General features: G+C 37.5%; 1 protein-coding gene across 2 annotated transcripts in view; it reads left to right on the top strand.

Moving 5' to 3' along the window:
- LOC130069997 (latent-transforming growth factor beta-binding protein 4) overlaps positions 1-24,220 on the top strand; it is a 125,978-nt gene that overhangs the window by 18,419 nt on the left and 83,339 nt on the right. For both annotated transcript variants that reach the window (XM_056234234.1, XM_056234235.1), the window contains exons 5-6: positions 10,267-10,461; positions 22,331-22,561. In XM_056234234.1, coding sequence (XP_056090209.1) covers positions 10,267-10,461; positions 22,331-22,561 — 426 coding nt within the window. The remainder of the gene's footprint in view (positions 1-10,266; positions 10,462-22,330; positions 22,562-24,220) is intronic.

Below are 24,220 nucleotides of genomic sequence, written 5' to 3' on the forward strand. Positions count from 1 at the left end.
TTAAAGAAGAAATCTGCGTATGGATGTCTCATACATAGACTAACTGATAGATTTGTGAAGGCTTGAAGGGAAAAGCAATTTTCTACTTCTAGTAATATTAGTATAACCTGCTGAAAACAATTCCAATTGTACTTTCAACGCGACACTGGTTGTCAACCGGCACACTTCCAAGGGGGATTCAAGATTATATTTCTTATTTAAATTTTCTTATTTAAATCCACTCCCTCAACAACAGATTCAACCAGGGTTCCCATGGTCTGGAAAAACCTGGATATATGAGGTTACTTTCTTTTAAAAGTGTGGTTTCTAGACCTGGGCAGATCATGTAAATTAATGGAATCTCCTTGAGCATTTGTATTATGAATATACATATTTACAGGTGAAACTCAAAAAATTAGAATATCATGCAAAAGTTCATTTATTTCAGTATTTAAAAGGTGAAACTAATATATTACATAGACTCATTACATGCAAAGTGAGATATTTCAAGCTTTCATTTGTTATAATTTTGATGATTATGGTTTACAGCATATGAAAATTCCACATTGAAAATTAGAATATTGTGAAAATAAGCTGTAAACCATAATCATCTCATTAGTTGACTATCATTAACTAACAATGAAATACAACTGTTCATTGTTAGTTCATGTTAGCAAATTGAACCTTATTGTAAAGTGTTTTCACAAGTATTTTATCAGGTACTAAATTGAGAGCAAAATACCTTTTTGAAAATCCTTATCCGTCATCTTTGTCCAGTAAATCCCGAACAATTGGAAAAGTCACGGGGCTTGAGAATGTTGTTGTGGACTTATGAAGGTTTATACAGGCTTCTGTGCCAACATGTTAACCTTTTACTTGCCAGAAGCAGCACTGGCTTCAAAGCAGCAGGCCTTGAGCAGAGAATATCTTGTTTTAATAATTCGGCCTGTTTCCTGGTTTTAAAACTTTTGTGCCGTGTTAAGGTATATCTGCCTGTCGATTTGGGCTAGTTTGCATGGAGGCAGTCCTCGATACGCCATTGTAGCGTATTCCTGCCATTGTTTACTTTGGCCCAGAGGTGATGCTCAGTAATTACTCAGGAGATGGATGTGCTGCTTTGCTAATGGGAACCCCTGTGTCTCCATGACCTCATAACACGCCGGACCGGCCCTCGGTGGCAGCGGATGGGGAGTTCGGGGAGGCTGACCTCTTTCTCACTGACTCACACACAGACACACAGACGTCGAATGTTGCTTATCTCTGGATTTATAGTCTTTAAGCCCTTGAATATGAAGCTGTAGCTGATAAGTAAAGCTCTGTGGAGATGAAACTTTAAATGGCATGTTACAGCGATTCCTTAGTCTGGGCCAGCAATTCATGGAATTCACTTCAAATCGATCATGATGTTGTTATTTAAGTAGGGTTATTATCATGAACTAAAACTTTTTATTACTTTTTATTTAAGTAACTTTTTATTACTTTAAATAAAATAAACATTAACTGATATAAAATAAAATATAAATAAAAACTTCAAATCTAAAACTTATTTTATTTCAGTTAGTTACCAAGGGAACATTTCTCTTTTTTTTTTTTTTAAGTTGATGTACTATTTAAAAAAAAAAAAAGTCGATATTTTTTTTTTATTAGGTTTTAGTTTTAATTCTTAAAAACTGTGTATATACATTTAATAAAAAAATTATAAAAATGACAAAAAACACAACAAATTTACTAAAACTTTAACTAAAATTAAAACAGAAAATATCAAAATAAAATGTAATTAAAAAAAAATTCACAAAAACTATAATAGTAGTCTATATCAATGATAAAAACGGTGTAATTACTTGAAATAAAATAAACATCAACTGAAATAAAATAAAAACAAATTAAAAAAACTTAAACTTATTTTATTTCAGACAGTTACCAACATTTCAATTTTTTTTAGATTATGTTGAAGTAATAAAATAAACAATAAAAATATGTCATAAGATTCACATACATTTATAAAATATTTTGGAAAAATAACAAAAACAAACAAAATGACTACAAGTTTGACTAAAACTAAAATGAAAGCAGAAAATATCAAAATTTATATCTAATTCAAAATATTGACAAAAACTATAATAGTACTAGTCTATATAAATGATAAAAAATAAAATAAAATAAACTTGAAAATTAAATAAATTATAAAATATGTAAAAAAAAATACATGAAGTAAAATATTTTTTTAAAAACATGTCTATATATTAAGTATATATGTTTATATATTACGAGTTTTACACACATTAATAAAATTTATGAAACAAAATGACTAAAACTTTGACTAAAATTAAAATGAAAAGACACTTAATGAGCACTGCTATGAAGAAGTTGCAGCTGGAGAATATCTGAGCTGTGGTTATTCTGGGTTTCCTGAGCTTGTCTTTAAAGTTTCTCTGTAGCTGAGTGTGGCTTTATGTAATGAAGTGTGTTCTGTAGCCCACAAATATTCCCAAGAGGCTCTTCCTAACACCAGTCCGGGCCTTTAAATCCAGATCCAGCATAAACACACCCCTGGACTGCCTTAACCTCAGGGCTTCCCTCCGTCCGACAGCACGTTAACTCGAAGCGCTAGTAATACACCTTCTCCGGACACATTATTGTCAATGTTTATTGCCTGTCGCAGTGGAAAAAACTCGACTGAGGAATGAGGGATGTCGTCTCACATGGAAAAGACTCGAGTCGCTGCCAAATGCCAGATCTCTCGGAAATCCAAGCCTCAACGCCGGCTGTAAAGGCCGAGTCCAAGTTTCCCCGCTGAGAGAGTTTGTAATGTAGAGAGGGAGTGACAGAAGCCGATGAGGAAACCACTTCTCTTTAACGACTTGTTTTTGTGACGATGAATGAAATGACACACTTTATAAATATTTAGTGTCACGAGTCAATAAGATGAGAGTTTAAGAAGTTGTTGGCGTCAGGAGCGTTACACAATAGTTTGACCCTTAAGCTCTTCATCAAGATTTTAATGTCCAGTTTGTTTTGCCAAATATGAATGCTTGTGTGAGAGATTGTTGATAGTGGATTTTGGTAAGCTTATAATTAATTAATGCTGTATTTTCCCTTGTGTCTGTGCACTAATGTGACCTCGGGAGTTTCTATTTTAGATTCAGAGGCCATGATTGTGGCACAAACCAAATGACAATATCTGAGTTAAGCTGCACATGTTATTGAAAGATTGTTTATTACGTGCTGATGAAGTGCGTTCGAACTAGTCACAATATTCCTCATTATAATAATCCATACGCAGAATAAAGGGGCGGGGCCTGGTTGAGTTAGTTAGTAGTGTGTTAAACTGGCGGTTATGGGAAGGAGCGGGACATTTCCCAAACACACTCGAAGCGCTCGACCAATCACAACACACTGCTCCAGCCGACCAATCAGAGCACAGTGTGCTTTTCAGAAGGAGGGGCTTCATAGAGACAGGAACTAAACAGAACGTTACTGACAGACTGGGAAGAGAGGAGCCGCAACAATGGAGAATATGAGGAAAATAACATTAAAGCATGAAAACCTGTTCTAGTAGAGCCCAAAATCAAGACTTTGTAAAAGGGCATAATAGGTCCCTCTTAATACCAGTCATGGGCCTTTAAATAAAGAGCAGGAGTACATGAATATTGTACACTTCAGTGTCCTATTACTTTTTAAATCATGTATTGTTTCGTTTGTTATGAGAATTGTTTGATAGGTCAGATAAACTATCATCTAGCATGACCAAGTAATATCTCTCTCTTAAAGTTAGGAATGGACTGATATTAAAATGATATGAAACTCTTGTTAAGGGAATATACACTCACCTAAAGGATTATTAGGAACACCTGTTCAATTTCTCATTAATGCCATTATCTAATCAACCAATCACATGGCAGTTGCTTCAATGCATTTAGGGGTGTGGTCCTGGTCAAGACAATCTCCTGAACTCCAAACTGAATGTCAGAATGGGAAAGAAAGGTGATTTAAGCAATTTTGAGCGTGGCATGGTTGTTGGTGCCAGACGGGTCGGTCTGAGTGTTTCACAATCTGCTCAGTTACTGGGATTTTCACCCACAACCATTTCTAGGGTTTACAAAGAATGGTGTGAAAAGGGAAACACATCCAATGTGCGGCAGTCCTGTGGGCGAAAATGCCTTGTTGATGCTAGAGGTCAGAGGAGAATGGGCCGACTGATTCAAGCTGATAGAAGAGCAACTTTGACTGAAATAACCACTCGTTACAACCGAGGTATGCAGCAAAGCATTTGTGAAGCCACAACACGCACAACCTTGAGGCGGATGGGCTACAACAGCAGAAGACCCCACCGGGTACCACTCATCTCCACTACAAATAGGAAAAAGAGGCTACAATTTGCAAGAGCTCACCAAAATTGGACAGTTGAAGACTGAAAAAATGTTGCCTGGTCTGATGAGTCTCGATTTCTGTTGAGACATTCAGATGGTAGAGTCAGAATTTGGCGTAAACAGAATGAGAACATGGATCCATCATGCCTTGTTACCACTGTGCAGGCTGGTGGTGGTGGTGTAATTGTGTGGGGGATGTTTTCTTGGCACACTTTAGGCCCCTTAGTGCCAATTGGGCATCGTTTAAATGCCACGGCCTACCTGAGCATTGTTTCTGACCATGTCCATCCCTTTATGGCCACCTTGTACCCATCCTCTGATGGCTACTTCCAGCAGGATAATGCACCATGTCACAAAGCTCGAATCATTTCAAATTGGTTTCTTGAACATGACAATGAGTTCACTGTACTAAAATGGCCCCCACAGTCACCAGATCTCAACCCAATAGAGCATCTTTGGGATGTGGTGGAACGGGAGCTTCGTGCCCTGGATGTGCATCCCACAAATCTCCATCAACTGCAAGATGCTATCCTATCAATATGGGCCAACATTTCTAAAGAATTCTTTCAGCACCTTGTTGAATCAATGCCACGTAGAATTAAGGCAGTTCTGAAGGCGAAAGGGGTCAAACACAGTATTAGTGTGGTGTTCCTAATAATCCTTTAGGTGAGTGTATAATGAATGAGGAAAAGTTATGTAAATGATAATTATTCATGCTATGGCCAATAACAGATAAACAGCCGAAGATAAAATTACATATAGAAGACTAAAAACTAAAATTCAATACATAAATAAATGAATGCAAAGACGTTCATTTAATGTTAAGTTTTAAAAAAAACTGCACAAAAAAAGAGTTTTAAACTATACTTGGATGTCTTATATTTTAGCAACAGAGTTGCACATTTAAAAATGCAAATTAATAGAAAATAAATAGCTCATAATAGTACACTCTAAAAAATGCTGGGATGTTTTAACCCAAAGTTGGGTCAAATATTGACAAACACAGCGTTTGGGTTAAATTTTTAAATTAAATTTTTAACCACATGTGTGTCCATATTTGACCCAAAATTGGGTTAAACCAACCCAGCACTTTTTAAAGTGTAAGTTTGGCATCCTGAAGTTGGCGTTTAACATTTGATGAAGGTTTAGCACCTTCTTTCACTAGATATGCCAGTACATGTTTTTAGAGTATTACCCAACACTTCTGCTTATGTACATGGCACAAAGTCATTGATTTCATGGAAATGCATCAGGACACATTTTAGTAAAGAACAGATGACAGAGCAAAACCTGCCTGAAAAACGTGTTTCTTTTTAATATTGGGGTTCAATATAACCCCAGGTTCATTATATTGTGTGTGTCTGTTTCTGATCCAGAACCACATGATGACATCATTTACAACAATAAGGTTACAAATTCAACTTCATTTTCCAAACAACATGAGGAACAACACTGGTTGCTATAGTAAAGCATGTTTTACTGCCTCATTAATATGTAAAACATTGACATCATGACACACTTGAACAGCTCCTCCCGAATGATTGATGGAGTCATATTTAAGTAGATCAAGAAGGGGAAAATGACAGTAGCTGTTGTTTACTTCCTGGAAGAGATATATGTGTATAAATGTTTGTATTAAATGTCATTGCAGGGCCACGGCAGGCGGTCAGTCTGGGTAAAATGATCCACAGGTCATCCGTACAGGGATGTGTTTCCGACTGTGATCGCAAGTTCATTCGTTATCAGCAGTTCAACGAGTCGGTGTTTCCCGAAACCATCGTTCCAACAAACACTCGCAAACAGCATCGCAGAGTTGTGTGTGTGAGCGACAGATCTCGACCTGCGGTTAGAAGCAGAGTCTCTAGTTTGCATGACATGTGGACTCAATAAATCCTTATTGTGAGCAAAATAAGCATTCAGTACAATCTATTATATTTAAAATTCATACAAATGTCGTGTATGTCTTTTAGTTTGTCAAGAGATTTAAAGCACCGTTTTTGAAGAGTGAGCATGTGTGAACGAGCTCTAGTACGTATTGAATGATTGAATCTGGAAATACAGCAAAATAATTGAGAAAAATTAGAAATAGATGTAATGTATAGCAAATAAAATCTAGCATTAATTCGATCTCAAACAGATTCATTATTACTCCAGTTATTACTCCAACACCTGCGTGAGATCATTAACCAACGTGGTTGAACGACCAGTTTGCGACTGTACACTGTAAAAAATGATCGTGATTTTAACGGTAAAACACTGTAAAAATGCTACAGTGAAAAACTGTTAATTGGTTAACAGAAAGTTTCCTTATAATATACGGTAAATAACTGTGATATATATAATGGTACATTTAATTTACTGTAAAATACCGTTAAATTTACAAGTCATTGTATAATTTACAGTGAAAAAATGTAAATTGACATTCCCACAATTCCCTGCGTGACACTTCACATTTGATGTATTTTGTTTTTAAATCACTGTTTCTTCATAATTTTCTGAGTTTTTCTAATCAGTTATGTACATTAGGGTTTTATGTTACATTTAATGTTGTTAAATTAATGCTTATTGCATTTTTTAAATTTCAACATGTTACCATGATGGTGTTTAATGTTTGTGTGAATGACACTGTGCAGCTTCTGTATATTAGCATTAACTTTCTTGTGGAAGAGCTGCTTATGATGAGCTTTGGTTGACCATTTGACTCTCAGCACTGCTGTGATTGTTGGCTGTCAGTGTATTACAATGGAAAAAAACAGATATTAATACTTCAAAAGGTCAGTATATTAACATTATATCAGATAATGAAATACGGTTTATCGCTGTAAAATTATATACGGTTAAAAGTCGTAAAACCTAAAACGTTGCTACCGTACTTTTAACAGGAAAACTCTGGTAACCACAGCTGCCAGGGTTTTCCTGTAAATTTAACGGGTTTTTTTTTTTTTTATACCAGTTATACACCAGAACGACCAGTTTGCGACGGTACAGTTTCGGGAAACAGTCGTGACTAGCGAGTTGATTTCTTCCTTGATGCATCGTATACGGTAGTGAACTTGCGTTGTTGTACGGTAAGAGCTCGCCCTGAGGAGTGCAGGGGTAGCATTAGTAATGTCCCGTCCCAGCAGGCCTTGCTCCAGCTGCTGCGATGTGTCAGTGCAGTGAGCGTACAGGTGTGGGGAGAAGTGTTCGTCCCCCCGAGGCTCCCGCACAGAAAACAGACCCATTTGTTCTGGATTCTGAAAGTGTGTCGAGTCAAGCTGAGTTACAGTCAATTTCACCTCATTTAACTCACTGTTGGCTTCTTCCTAGAGGAAAACCTTACTGTTCTGATGTTGCTCTTACAAAGTTTTGGTTTGTTTTTGTGCTCTACTAGAACAGGTTTTCATGCTTTAATGTTATTTTCCTCATATTCTCCACTGTTGCGGCTCCTCTCTTCCCAGTCTGTCAGTAACGCTCTGTTTAGTTCCTGTCTCTATGAAGCCCCTCCTTCTGAAAAGCACACTGTGCTCTGATTGGTCGGCTGGAGCAGTGTGTTGTGATTGGTCAAGCGCTTCGAGTGTGTTTGGGAAATGTCCCACCCCTTCCCATAACCACCAGTTTAACACACTACTAACTAACTCAACCAGGCCCCGCCCCTTTATTATGCGTATGGATTATTATAATGAGGAATTTTGTGATGTTTGTTCCCGGAAGAAACTCAAGAGGCGTTTCAGGAGTTCAGAAACACTGACTCTGATATAGAGAAGAAATCCCGCTGGAGGGACTTTGTGCAACATTACACATTAAGGAAAGATGAGTGTAAAACGCATATTAAGTCCTCTTATTATGATTTATAAACTTGTTTTAGATGTTTCTCCTAAACTTCCTCAGGAGAAATTTAATTAATCAAATAATTAGAAATAAATTTTGACAGCAAATGATTTCATCCTAGAAGAAGGTAAAGAGAATTGAGTTCATATTGAGATCGCATACGTTTGATGGTAGAACTGGCAAATCTGAGCCAAGTTTGAGATAATACTAGGGCCTAAAATGTTCATTTGCTCTCTCATTGCTGTCTAGGAGAAACAACTAAGATTTTATTCACACCAGATTTTGACAAAAAATATCATCTGTGAAGATTGTAGCATCATCTTTTATGAGACGGTTTGTTCTTTGGTTTGTAGAGTTGTTGACTTTGTGTGGATCCAGATACGTATTTGGTCAAAAGCCTGTTTTAGATTATAGGTTTATCCTCAGTTTTAAATGAAAAGTTCACACAAAAAGAAAATAACCATCATTTGTTCACCCTCGTGTCATTCCAAACCTGAACGACCTGCTTTTCCATTGAAAACAAAGGATTTTGGGGAATATTGAAATATTTTTAAATATATCTCGGCAGCTCTTTTCCATTTAATGAATTAATGGTCTTAACATGAACAAACATTGAACAATTGTGTTTTTAACCAACATTCATGAAGCTTGTTAAATTATATTGATCATGTTAGTTCATAATGCATTAACTAATGTTAAAAAACGAGACCTTATTGTAAAGTATTACCAATATTTTTCATTTTTAACTCAAATTGTCTCCCTGATCAAATATTTTAGAGATTGGCAATACTATAAAACTGCGTATTTATTATAAAAGATCTATTCATTTTCATGACTTGGCAGTACCTCATATATCACGATTTTACAAGACCAATTGTAAAAAAAAAAAAGAAACCATTAAAATATACTATTTCAGTCTTTCGTGTTTAATTCAATGGCGTTTCCTTGTAATTATATGTGAAAATTGTCAAACATTACATCATTTCTGAGTGATAATTGTTTCAAAGTATCTATCGTATTACTTCAGATGTCTTGGGATATACCGTAAAGCCCTATGGACGTCATATATGATACTTTATGGTGCTTTTTTGTCATTTTGTCCACTTCAGAGTTTTTATAGTTTACTGAAACTATAACCTCAAAAAAAAAAAAAAAAAAAGTGTTGCTTTAAATACAATAAACGTCAACTGGAATAAAAATGAATATAAAATATATACTGTAAAAAAAAAAGTAAAACTTCTAAAAAAAAAAAAGACCAAATATGCAACGAAATAACTAAAACGAAAAATATAATGAAAAGATAAAATATAAAAATAAAACCTAATTCAAAATATTAATAAACAATATAATAGTATCTGAATGATACTTAAATAACACAGATTGCCATTCAATTTCTGTAAAAGAGCAGCGTGAGCATTCTTCAAAATGACTCCTTTTGTGTTCCACTTCATTCTCGCTGAGCTATTCCTCAATGTCCAGCGCACACTGCAGGGGAACAGTTAAAGCTGCCAAATGACAGTGTTGAAAATGCAGAGTGAAAGAAAAATACACCCCTTCCTTCATCTACAAGCCCCCGGCACACACACACACACACACACATTAAACGGCGCTGACCTCACCCCCGTGTGCAAAGCCAGAGACTCAAAGTCTCTCTCTCTCTCTCTCTCCCCCACTAGTTTTCTCTCTTTCGCCGCCCACTCCGGTCTCTCCTGCTCATATGACAGAGAAAGTTCTGCGCTTTGGGAAGCCTGTCAGTGTGTGTGTGTGTGTGTGAGCGCAGAGCAGAGCAGAGCGAGAGCTAGATGGACCCGAGAGTTTGCTTGCAACAGCACCTTCAAACATCAGGACAGCTCTCGACTCCTTAACAAACGGCTTTCTGAACACACACACACACAAACACACACACACACACACACAGGTGTGTTTGGCAGACCCGATATCTGAGCGAAAACATCATTTTTGTGCACTAGTTGGGATATTTTCCGGGGCAATCCAAGAAAAAGCCTCCTCCTGTGTCATGTGTGCGTGATGTGAACAGGATTCACCATGCGTCCTCACAGACTGACTCTTCTGCTCCTCTCTGGCTTAGCCGTGTGTCTCTGTCTAGCCGTCGCTCAGCGCTCCTCGTCCTCGGTCGCCCACGGGGGTCCCGAGCGGATTAAAGTGCTCTTCACCCCCACCGTCTGCCGGCTGCGCTGCACACAGGGGCGCTGCACCAACTACTGTGAGCGCGGGAACATCACCACCATCTACAACAGCGAGCAGGGAGGACAGACGCCGCCGGGGTCCGGGTTCAGAGTGTGTGAGTACACACACACACACACACATTAGTGGCATCCTGGAAGATATGGACCAAAGACACACACACACACAAAAACAGTTTAGTGTGAAAGGTTTCAAATCCTCATCAAATAATAATATTTAAATAAAATAGAGACTTTATAAAATATATAAATATAAATATACTTTATTTATTTATTTTAAAAACATTGTTTTAAAATAGTAGGTTGGGATTTGATCCCTTGCATGCTAAATTTATAATAATATAAATAAAAATATTATTTTATTTATAGGCTATATTAAAAATGTATAATATTTAGGATATTATTAAATTTTTAGAAAATATTTATAATATTAATACATTATTATTATTCATTATTTTAATTATATATATGCACAGTATATATATGTATGTGTGTGTGGTATATAATTACATATATATTGTAAATTAATAAAACAATAAGCTTCATCCTCATGGGGACCAAAAAAAAAATGGTCCCCAAGAGGTCAAAATTGACTGGTATTGCTATTGCTGTGGGGACATTTGGTCCCCATAATGTAGGAAATACCAGGATCACACACACACACACACAACCCAAATGTACATGCACAGACCTGCATGTGTGTAAGACCTCCATCTGAAAGTATTTACGAGCGGTGTGTGTTTGTGTTGAGGCATCTGTTGTGTCTGCTGCTCTTCAGGAGCTCATCCCTCACTCCGCACTGAGAGATGGACAGCGTCTGCACTGTCTCTGTGTTTTTATCTTTTCTCATATGTGTGTCCAAAAGATCTCATTGAAAATCTGGGGTTCAAAATCTAATCTTAATTGTTCATAAAACTATTCAAGATGCTCCACTAGTTCTAGGTCACTGGAAATTACTAATATTTCATTTATTTTAATTCAAATTCACAAAGTTTCATTGCATTAGAAAAATAAGCATTGTTCATGTGGAGTTTGTTTTTGACATTTTTCAATGTTCAATATTATTTTCTGATCTAGACCATAGTACTGATCACATATTGATATACCATGGTATTTAAAAGTAAACTAAATACTGTGGCATTTTCATGCTAGTGTCCAAATATCCATGCAAATGTGCAAAGATTTTTTTCCATGGTATTTTCATGGTATTGCCTTGATATTTTTTAAGGAGTGATCTATCAAATCTAAATTCATTAACAACAACAACAACAAATCTCGGCAATGGTATTTTTAAGTACTTTGGAGTGCAATGTAAATACCATGACATAAGTATTCATTGACATGTTATATATAAAAGTAAGATATGCTGGTTCATCAGCAAGACCTGAACCAAACCATCTCTAACCATCACAAACCAGCCTTGGGTTTTCTGAGACACACTTATGCTTGTATTCTGAGTCACTGTGCCATGCTACGTTTATGTAAGGCTTGTACACTCCTCTTGACTTCGGTTTCCACCCGGGACCTGTTTCCTATTCGACTCTTGCTTCGAGTCCAAGAGAAAATCAGCTCCAACAATCCAGTAACATCGTGACCTATTTATACAAGCACTGCCTGTAATCTCCATCAAGAGAAACTCATTATGAACTTATCACACAGCAAAAACACAAAGCTTCCTCTGATGAATGGTATACATTTGTGTTTTAGTCTGGTAAACACGCTCCTTACATAAAAGCTGGAGATGATTTATACACGTTCTCCAGCGTCCAGCTCAAGCTGTTTGGCGATAAACGGGCATAAACACGCATGCCGTGTTTGTGGCATCGAAGGAATGGCGTTGGCTTCGAGATCTGAGAAATACGCAACTCATTTATCAGTCCTGGAAACCTCCGCCCATGCCTGTCAAAGCCTCTTTTTAGTTGAGCGGATGGATTGTGGAGGTTACGTCTTTTTCAGTCAGTCTGGCACGGACACCAGGCCAGAGCGCCGGGTGTAATTTTGCTCTTTGACAGCTGAATTACGACAACGAGAATGATTCGAATCTTTCTCAGTGGTGATTGTAAACGCATTGTGAAAGTTTGACCGCTGTGGGGGAGCTGAAAAAAATGACTCAGAGCTCTTTATATAACTATTTATATAAATATGCATTCATCTCAGTGGATTAGATTCTGATTAGAAACATTTGTCTTGCTCCTAGTCACTTTCTGTGGATCCATGTGGGATTGTTAGTCGTGTTTCTTCTGGATTTTGCTTCCTTTGGCCTGGAAGCATTTCATCTTCACCTAATTGATGTCATGTGGTAGAGATTGCAGAGCTCAAGACTGTGACTAATTTGGAAACACACACACACACACACACACACACACACACAAAGTGACAATAATTGAAAATCCCAACATTGGCTCATTGGAAAAACATATACGTACATTTTTCAAAACTAAAAAAAAAATATATATATATATATACATTCAATGCAGGTGAAATTTACACTAGAGGCAGTAAAACACCAACAATTGTAATTTAGATTATGATTACAGGGACAGATTATCCATATTGACATGTATTTCCTTGCACAATGTTATGACCTCAACATACTTTTACCACAGTGCTTGATCTGTAAACACATATATTTTGATGTTTGCGTCACATAACCAGCTCATATGTGTGTCTTTTATGAGTTTGTTAACACTATCGGTCAGGTTTATTGAGTTGGAATGGTATTTTCCAACTCGATAGAGCATTAATATTTTAGCGACAATCCATTTCCGAACTCCCGCGATACGTAACAGCCAACATAATCGAATGTTGCCAGATTCACGTACATCTGTTTCAGATAAAATCGAATGCAGAACCATCAGATGTCAGAATTCCTCTCCTGAGGTCCCGTTAGTTGTTCGCATCAGTGCGCACCAATGCTTTCTGCTCAAACAACAAACGAAATGTGAGCCGTGAAGTTTGATTTGCGGATAAATGGCTGATTTTGGTGGTCCACTTCTAAATGAACCGTCAACATTTATGGTTTAGGTTTGTGAGACTTGCATCCGTCTGTTTGCTGTCTAGTTGCTCACATGACAATGTGTAAATAATACAGATTATTAATAAATTATAAAAAAAAATAATAATATATTTTTAACTAGGGCTGTCAAATGATTAATCACGATTAATCACATCCAAAATAAAAGTTTCTTTTACATAATATATGTGGGTGCACTGTGTATAATTATTTTGTATTGATATAAATACACACACATGCATGTATATTTAAGAAAAAAATATAATTTATATATAAAATATTTATATTTATATATAATATAAATTATATATAAATCTATATACAGTATATACATGAAAATATTTCTTAAATATATACAAGCATGTGTGTGTATTTCTATATATATAAAATAATTATACACAATGCACCCACATATATTATGTAAAAAAAACTTTTATTTTGGATGTGATTAATCACGATTAATCATTTGACAGCCCTATTTTTAACATTAGCCAGGATTATTGCATGTCCTGAAACAATTTGAAACAAATAATTTTTTTTAAAGTGCCTCTATTATGCTTTTTCCAATATTATCTTTCATGTAGTGTGTAATAAAGCTGTTTGTGAATTAAAAAAGTCTGCTAAAATCAAAGTGCAGATTGAATGGAGTTATTGTCTCCCAAAAGAAAGAAAAGATTCTGAACTGCCTGAAACGAGTCGTCAGTGATTCCAGTCTCACTCCGTGTAGCAATGTAACTAATTTGCATAATGCCAGCCTGTGGTCTTGATTGGCTGAACAGCGTCTCTTAGCTCCGCCCTCAAACACTGTAGTGTATCTGAGACTGGGAGAGTTTGGTTCGTGTTGTTCGTGTCGAGAAGACGCTGTTTTCAAAGCAAATCCACTTTGAGGAGATTGATACGGTAAAACCCACGCCATCGTTACTGTTCGTATCACTGTGATCAAGAGCTGAGATTCAGATATGATAATGAGCGTATGATTTCCGACCAATCACAGCAGACTGGGCAATCTGACCAATCAGAGCAGAGAAGCTCTCAGAGAGGCGGGGTTTAGAGAGACTGAATCCTTGATCGAACCGTTTCAGACACTGAGAGAAAAGAGGTGTAGGAGACTGCTAAAACAACATTAGGAACCTTTAAAATACCTTAATATGGGCAATTACATCTTGTAAAAAAACTAGTCATGGTCTCTATATTAAAATATACCTCCATCGCAACACAAGTGAGAAGCTCAATGAACTGAAGCACTTTTGAACAGCTCTCAACCGTAAATTAGTAACTTTTAAATATTTCTTTACGTTTTAGTCTGGATGCCTGGGTTTTAGAATGAAGATGAGTTGATGTATGGATGAATGCAGATGCACTCAGCATCTGTAAGCGATCTGAGGCACGTGTATGTAGGCCTGGTTGTAAGTCTCCTCCAATAGCAGGCTGTGGGTTTTGGATGAACAGAGAGGCGAACATGTGGTGCCAAATACAAGCATGCGATCCTTCCGCTTCTTCAGCTGAAATCAGTGGAGAAAGGGTGAAACGGAAGAAAAATCAAGCAGATATTTGTTCTCACTCCGCACATATGTGTGTGCCGTATCTCTGAGGGTTAATTATTTTACCTGCAGTGGACCTCAGGGCCCTGAAACATCTGGACGATGGCAGAGAGCCAGAGACCATCAGGGGCGTTCACAACATGTGTGTGTGCGTGTGCATTTACTGTACATATGTGTGGATGTTTCATAAAAGATTCAGCTTTCGGTTCATGTGTCGTCCTAGTTGTCACGATATGGAAAAATTCTTCCATGCAATCACGCTTCGACATTAGGTCAAGTATATTCATGTGTTAATGGATTACAGACAGATTTGTAATTCGGTACAGCAAACTTTTGAACCCTGGTGTATAGCTTTATATGCTTTTGTCATGACTTTTGCAGGACTCCACAAGGGCATGTAATCACTAAAGCAGGTTTCCAAAATCTGCCTGGACACATTTGTGAGAAAATCGAGCCGAGAGATCTCATAAAAAGCCAAGTGTCAACAGACAGATATGCATTTGCATGCACTAGATTTGGTATTTGTTCAATTTGTAGGATGGTTTGTATTTATTTGTGAAATATTATCAAGGCTCATTTATTTATATTTGTAAAACACAATACATATTTGTTACTCCGCTGCATTTTCGCTCAAATTGACCTTTACTCGCACATTGCTTTGCGAGTCGAGTTTTCCTTTGCAAAGCAGATCGAGTTTGTTTGCAAAATGCTGGATTTGTTTGTTTAATTATGGCCAGTGTTGGGCAAGTTACTTTTAAAAAGTAATTAGTTACAGTTACTAGTTACTTCTTCCAAAAAGTGACTAAATTAGTTACTCAGTTACAAATTTTAAAAGTAACTAGTTACTTAAGAAAGTAACTATTGTGTTACTTTCAAGTAAAATTACATTTTAAATGCTCAAATGTGACCCCACCTCTACCCTGTCTGACTATGCGTTATGATGGGTCGTTCGCAATTCATGAGCGTTAGTGATGATGGGTCGTTCGCGAATGAGCGTTAGTGATGATGGATCGACTCGTTCGCGAATGAGCTTTTGATGGGTCGTTCGCGATTCGCGAATGAGCCGACTCTAAGAGCCGGCTCTTTTAGGTGAACGTCGGGAACTGGCTCGCATATCTAAGGAGCCGACTCTATTTTTTACAAATTTATCCTATAGAAATTAAATAATTATGTAATAAAAATTGAAATATTATAGACAAAGTCATTTAAAGAGCCGTTTGTGAGACAAAAGAGCCGGCTCTTTTCAGTGAGCTGAGTCAAAAGAGCCGAATGCCCATCACTATGCGTGCTTTCGAACACCCGCCCAACTCTACCTCTGATTGGCTTACAATGACATTTTACTCTACCTCAGCCAATCGTCAGCATTTATGCGCTTGTCTCGTGCTCCCTCTGCCCACTAACCAAGGAAGAACAGTAAAAAAAGTATTTGCCTCTCGCTCAGAGATCTAGTTGGTCTGATGAAAAAAAAACAGCTTCATCAGTTATAGTAACGGGCCGCATTTTTTGGCAGTAACGGTAACGGCGTTATTAGGATGAGAAGAGCAATCAATTAGATTACTCGTTACTGGAAAAAGTAATGCCGTTAGTAACGGCATTTTTTATAACGCTGTTATTCCCATCACTGATTATGGCACAATATTAACTCCATAATATAGCCTCAATATTCTCATTGGTCAGCGAATCCCTCCGTCAGCATGTTTCCGATGGTGAGCTTCCACACAGCATCATCATGTGTCTTTAATTTACCTCTAAATACTTCTGCCTTTGACTCGAGTGTTAATGCAGTCAGCTTTGAAGTTCATGTGTATATGTGTTGATACAATCATCTCTTGAGACTCTTATTCCAAACATTCATAAGTCTAATTTGCGACTTTTTAGTTTTAAACATAACCCTTAAACTGGTCCACCCGTGACTATCAGGATCTCTTCATTTAAACTGAAGATAGCAGACTCTCTGAATAAATCTTTGAAGTGCAAATGAGAGCTTGGAGCGACTCCAATGAAAAAGGCTTTTTCTTCCATTCATGTCCTGTCAGGAGTTTTATCATCTTGTTGTTTCAGTCAAGCAGTGTATGGCCTTTCATCATTTCAAAAGAATTTTATTTACATATTTCCCCCCTCACTGAAAGTGTAGATTTGGCTTCCTGTTATCTGGATGGAGCCAATATTTATCCGAACCCTCATTAGTTTCAAAACAACAGAATATCTGTGGTCCACAAATGAAGGTGGAAAGCTAGAAAATGAGAAGGTACTGCAGATTTCCAGCTTTGATGTTATGAAGTACAAGTGCGTTGCCAGCTGTTGATGTTTAGGCGGATGAGCTGAAGCTAAACTGGTTTAAACACACCACAGCTCATCAAACCTCTGCCCCGTCATCTCTAAACATCGCCCAATCTCACACACCCCTCGCTTTCTCATTTGCATCCATAGTGGTCTGTGTTACGATACAGTTTAATATAAAGCACAAGGTAATGGCTCATGAGATCATCTCCATAATTATCTTGTGTGTTTGTGCATAAGACACAAATTGAATTTGCTTTTAGATAATTTGTTACTGGTCATATTATATTATATACTGTATAGTTGAACTTAAGAGTGCTTTTTGACCCACTTAAGTAGGTCTTCAGTACATCTTTATATGTAATTTCATATTTACTTCTATTGTATTTGAAATATGGCTAAAATATATGGTCAAAATAAGTGTACTTCTTTAAAGCACAATAAAAGATTATTAAAGCAACACTAAAGAACATTTTTTACCTTAAAATAATGTTTCCAAAATCGTATCAGTGGTTCATCAAGTCGTAACAGGGTGAACGGCACTTCGTCATTCGCTTTGCGGTCCTATATCTGCTATAACCACGCTATGTAAGATTGCCAGATCGGGTCGCGTTTCTGTAGTTCTAATGAGACATAAGAAAACTACAAATTTGACTTGCTTTACGTCAAGCGTTACAATAGTCATTATTTCGTTTTTCTTTGTTTTTCTGATGTCGCAATAGGGCGACCGAAGAGGAAAAGTAATTTAGTGTTGCTTTAAAACATAATTAAAATGCACTTTTAAAGTAAAATGTTAAATTTGACATTATTACAAAGTGCACTTTTTTAATGTGTTCTTAAAGGTGCAAAACGCAAGTCTCTGAGTTTTTGCAGAACTACACCCCCTCTGGCGACAAGCGAAACTGCAACCAGAGTTGTGCCCGCTCATGGACCACACGCATCTTTAATTGGATATGTTTTATGTTTCATGTTGTACTATTCTTCCGAACACAATTCCTAGTTTATGAAACTGTTCACTAACAATGGTAGTAAAACCAATTCTGATTGTACACATTTTACGCATCGTCATTTGTTGTCATACATAGATTGGCCGTATCAAACATTAGAGACTGGGCTATATCTTACCGTTTTATCAAGAAAAAAGCCAACTGAGGATCCCGTTTGAGACCAAGAGCAGACAGGAGATCGCTCCATATGTTGAATGCCTTCCCGAGGTTGACTCTCGTCTTACGCCTGTCTGACTCCAATTTGGACCTTTTGGTGGCACTAGACACAATTTTTCTTTTCTTTACTTTACGTGGAGTTTGCGTTTGCGTTTGGAATGGACTACAAGCCGGTCTCTTTGAATCCATCTTCTACCTTTGACGCACGAGTTGTCTTCGCTGATGCTGAGAATGGCGGCGCCGGCGAGTACACAAAACTGCGAGACATAGCCTGGTGAGTGTGAACGCGCATGAGGTCACGCCCAGTCTCAAATTCGAGCCCGAATCCCTCTTATATATTTTACTGTACAGGATTATAGAGGCAATCTCAGTGCGCAGAGAAGGGCTCATTCAGCCCATCAGGCAGTTCTTTAAGCATGTATAGGATAGAAAAACAGGTATTTTTAACATGAAAAGTTGCGCAATGCACCTTTAAAGGGATACTTCAGGATTTAGCATTAAGCTTTGTATCAGTAGAAAACCAGTAGTATTTTCGAATTACCGTGCTTCTACCAGCCCCCCCCCCCCCCCCCCCCCTTTTAATATTAAAAGTGTTAATATTAATTATTTTTTTAATTAAAAGTTATAACTCACATTGGTTGTGGTTCTTTTTATAAACCTTTAGTGTTACTAGAGTATGGATTAGCCTAGATAATGTATTAGCTTAGAGAAATAGTGATTTCAATTGGAGGAAAACAGTTCATATGCAGAGCTACTAAGTTGACATGGTCCTGCCTTGCATCATATTTTTAATGTGAAAGTGTAAATTGTGTTATATACATTAGGCTAGTACATCCCGGTACAACGCAATTTAGCACCATTCCGATGGAAATGTATCAAATAACTCACGATGGATCAAAGCAAGCCTAGTTGTATCCATTTTTCGGATTCTGCCGCCTGTAACCGGTGGGCGTGGTTTGGGTGTGGCCTCGTAAGGGCAGCAAAGCAAGTGCATTCTGGGAGTTGTTGTCTTTCAGCCACATGAGTAAAAAATACATTTTCTGCCTTTTCTCAGTCTAGAATGCTTCAATTTCAAAAATAATTTCACATTTCTACTATATAAATGACCAATATTAAATACACATTCATCTTCCCAGAGGTGAAGTATCCCTTTAAGTGTGTTATGAAACGTCTAGGTTACTATTGTAACCCCTGTTCCCTGAAGGAGGATCCTTAAGATTTGAAGTACAAGTGCACATTCAATTCGATTAAGCACACTTCTTTCTCATCACGGTCATGCACAGTATTTCACTTGTTAGTTCTTTGATTGTTAGTTAACCTTTATTATCTCCCTTAGGAGAAATCTGTTTAATGTGCTGACAACATGTTATAATTAGGGCTGTCAGTTAAACGCGTTATTAACGGCGTTAACGCAAACCCATTTTAACGGCGTTCATTTTTTTATCGCGTGATTAACGGTCTTTTTGGCCTAGCAAACTTTGTAGTTTTTTTCACATGCATTTGCAACAGGATCGACGCGGCGCTGCGCTATGAAACCCATTCATTTCAATGGCTTGTGCCACGCGAGGACGTTTTGTTGCTTCGTCGACCAAAGCGCAAGCGGATCTAGCTAGACCGGAAACAAAACAACAGGCACGACGCCGCACACACTTGTTTAGGCTTGCGAGCCGGCCAAATAGTTGGTTAACGTTACGTTTTGAGTGGGTGACGAGCGCGAGACGCCGAAATGGATGCCAATAAGATTCTGAATGGAAAGTTTACTTTTAAAAAGTTGCCAAATGGTTCCATTGACGAGACCAAAGTGATCTGTGTGTTTTGTCGTTGTGAACTGAGCTATCATCATCGCGATCGCAGCACGTCCAGTCTGAAACACCACTTGATGATGGCCAAGCACACACACACACACACACACACACACAGCTGATGCGAATTCTCCGCCCCCTCGTCAATATCAGGACCTCGTCAGTATTTCTTTCACCCTTTTATTGATGGACAGTATTGCATTGTGTGAGAGATTATTTGCTCCAAGTGAGAATGTTAGTGTGAAATTGAACACAGTATATGTCAATGTTGTTTTCAATAGAAAACATTTGCACAAAGCAAGCCGATCCACTTTTCCATGTTGATAAGAACATTAAAATGAGAAAAAATAATGGGACAAAAAGAAATAGAGAAAGAGACATTTAAAATAGATAAAAATGTGCGATTAATTGCGATTAATCGCAAGTTAACTATGACATTAATGCGATTAATCGCGATTAAATATTTTAATCGTTTGACAGCACTAGTTATAATCAATGGCAGACGTTGGCATAGTCTCCATAGGGTCCAGCTCCCATTTATGATTTGCATCCTTATTTGTATATGTATGTCAATGTTTGATTTATCATTTGATGTTTAGCTGTTTCCTAGCAATAATATAATACGACCACAAAAGGGTTTTAAAGTTATGTGCCATTCGTACCGCAGCGAATCAGCGCTGACCCTGCCGTAAAATGATGGATACGTGTGGACTCTGTATCCGCTAAACCCTGGCTAATGTGTGTGTGTGTGTGTGTGTGTGTGTGTGTGTCTAAGAAACAAAAGGTAAATCTCATCTAACTGAATATAATTGCTTGAGTGACCTCAGCATCCCAAAGTCCCAAAACTAAACTGCACAGATTTATCTCACATACACACACACACACACACACATAAACTCTTGTCACCGACAGCTGGGGGAAATGGGTCAGCCAACGACGGCACATCTCATCTGTCTCCTTTCTGTTTGTGTGTGTTTACTCTAAAGAAATAAAGATAATATATTGTTTGTCATATTCTCAGTGCGCTTCATTCCTGCTTAAAGTCTCAAACAGTGTGTTGTTTTTCATGCATTCTTTTAGTTAAGAGCTAAAAGAAAGTACTTTACGTACTTGTTAAACTTGTACTATAACGGCGGCTGCACCACCTCTGTGTCTGGTATATTAGGTACGATTTTTATCAGCAGATATAAATTATGCTCACTGAATTTCATGTCAACTTTAAGAATTTTGATATGAATAATCTGACATATGGTTGAGTCCGAAAGTCTGAGACTGCTAGTGAAAAAGTTTTACTTTTTTTTTTCAGGATTAAATTTGATTTTGAATCCCAGATTTTCAATGTGGTCACAGGACAACGCTGTATATATAATAATAAAAATATGTAGTGCAGGCTTTGATTTTATCAGGAATTGCTTAAATGTGAAAACTGTTCTTTATGACGTTATTGGAGTGAAAGTGTTGGAAAATAGGCTAATAAAGGATAGTCACATTAGAAATGTGATTTGATGTGTAACAGATTTCATTCTAGAGGCTTGTTTTCTTTCCTTTTTTCTCTCTCTCTCTCTCTCTCTCTCTCTCTCTCTCTCTCTCTCTCTCTCTCTCTCTCTCTCTCTTGCATTGAGTTTGTTTGCTGTTGTTTTAGCAGCTCTTCTTCTGCATTCTGTTTGATTGACAGATGTGTTTGAGGATCTAGAGCGATTGCAGATGAATACTGCAAAAAGATCAACTCTCTCTCTATTTCTCTCTCACATGGTACATTTCTTTTCCGTTTTTTTTTTTAGGCATGAGCCTGGTCTAAGCTTTCCAAATATATAAATACAGTACAGACATATGATAGGGAAGGCATGCTGAGGTCACTAATGAAATAAAAATGTTACTTTTTATAGAAACTCTCCATTTTGAGAGACTCATAACTACAGTAGGTTGTGTTAACAACATCCATTCAAAGACATTTCAGTGCTGTCTGTTATGTGCCTTTCATGAAAACATTGTGGTTTTTAGAACAATAATTTCATCATTTCTTTCTGGTGTTGATGAGTGATGGATTAAGTCAATCTCTCTCTCTCTCTCTCTCTCTCTCTCTCTCTCTCTCTCTCTCTCTCTCTCTCTCTCTCTCTCTCTCTCTCTCTCTCTCTCTCTCTCTCTCTCTCTCTCTCTCTCTCTGTCAGTCTTGTGTCCGATGCTGTGTAAGAACGGAGGAGTGTGTGTACAGAAGGATCAATGTCTCTGCCCGCCGAACTTCACCGGGAAGTTCTGCCACATCCCCATCCACAGCTCCTCCTCCTCCTTCACCAATCACATCGAGAAACCCGCGGGAAGAGCTGTGGATTCAGCCAATCAGCCGATGACGTCCGAGTACATCTTGCCTCTCCAGACGCCTGAGCTGAGCAACACCAATGGTGAGAGGCAATGTGGCCTGCTTCACTGAAGTGAAGATAACATGCAATTAAATGACTGACACTGTAAAAAGTGTTCAGTTCACTTACTTTAAAAACCAGTTGCCTTAACATTATTAAGTAGGCCTAAATAAACTTCATGCTTAATCAAAAAAATTAAGTAATGTGGAATTGTCAAGTTCACATAACTTCATTTTTTTCAATTAAGCATTAAGTTTATTTACATATAATGCCATTTTTGTACAAGCTAATATGATTCTTTAGGGTCTAAATTAAAAGTTTGTAATATACTTTAATTAAAAATTCTCATTAGTATTGTAAGAAAACACTTATTTTACCTGGTCAAAAACAGCTGTTTTCAGCACGCCGTTTCAGTGCATATGACTTTAAATGATAATGAGCTTTGCACACCCAGCCTCTCTGTTCTGTGTGTACACCAGAGCCGGCTCTGGCATACACCGTTTGCAACACAATAACACAATAACCATAACGCGTTGTTCAGTATAAACGTGGAATTATGAATTATATTGAGAACGTCGTACATAGAAAACATGCCGTAATGTACCCTGAGTGTAAACCTTAGACGCATTCATCGTGAAGTGTCCAAGCAATTTGCAAAGATTAATATAAAAGATTTATATTAATCTTTATATTAAAGATTAATATAAAGTTTAATAAAACGTTACACTCACTTCAGTTCTTCTGGAGGTTCAGCAGGAACACGAATAGCTGGTACCGATCCTTTATTCAGGAGCAGCTTCTTAGCAAATCCAGCTTTATACTGACCCTCGTTTATAAAGCAGTCTGGTGAGAAATGATTTGCGCAAACATGAAAGCATTGACGTTGCTCGTGGGGAATATTCCCTTCGAAAACAAACTCAGCCACTGCGTCTTAAGCGGTTCGGATTTAGGAACATTAAAATGACTGTGTTCGTTATTACACCCAAGAACAGAACAACACAATCGCTTAGAGCCATTCTGCTCATAGACAGTGCTCCAGCATATCAACAATGACAGCGCCGATCCGCGCAGACTATGATTGACAGCTCTCACGAGCGAGGGCGGGTCTGTGTTGAAACGCTGCTGTCAATCAACAATCGTGGGAGGGGCTTCCGAGCTTGTGACGTCACACGGTCGAACGGCTTGATTTGAGGCAGGGGAAAACATATAAGGAGATTAAAACAAAAACACTGGATGGATTTGTATCATTATATGATGGTTGTGTACAGGCACTGCCAACACACATTTCAGTACAATCAACCTGTAAAAGTGCATGTACCATTATATGACCCCTTTAAGGCAATGGGTTTACAATTTTTTTTTTAAGTAAGTGAACTGAACACTTTTTACAGTAATATATTCTTTTAAAGTATGCTAAAGTGCACTTCTTCTTTAAAACATTTTAGAAGCATTTTTTGTTGCCAATTTATGTATAAATAGACCCTATTTTAACAAGCACACCCTGTTTCATCAAATCTTTTACAACATTACCATTTGCACATGTTGAACTTTATCTTTATTAGACAATGAAGTGCATTACTAAGTCAAGACTTACCGAATGACAACATAAATTAGCTTTTCAGATTGTCATGGAGAGTATTATGTGTTCTGGCACTATAGTCTGTTATGTAACGCATGGCCACATATAGACTGTTGTGATGG

This window comes from Rhinichthys klamathensis, unplaced genomic scaffold, assembly GCF_029890125.1.
Source record: "Rhinichthys klamathensis goyatoka isolate OS25496 unplaced genomic scaffold, OSU_Roscu_1.1 h1tg000391l_1, whole genome shotgun sequence".
Lineage (NCBI taxonomy): Eukaryota > Metazoa > Chordata > Actinopteri > Cypriniformes > Leuciscidae > Rhinichthys > Rhinichthys klamathensis.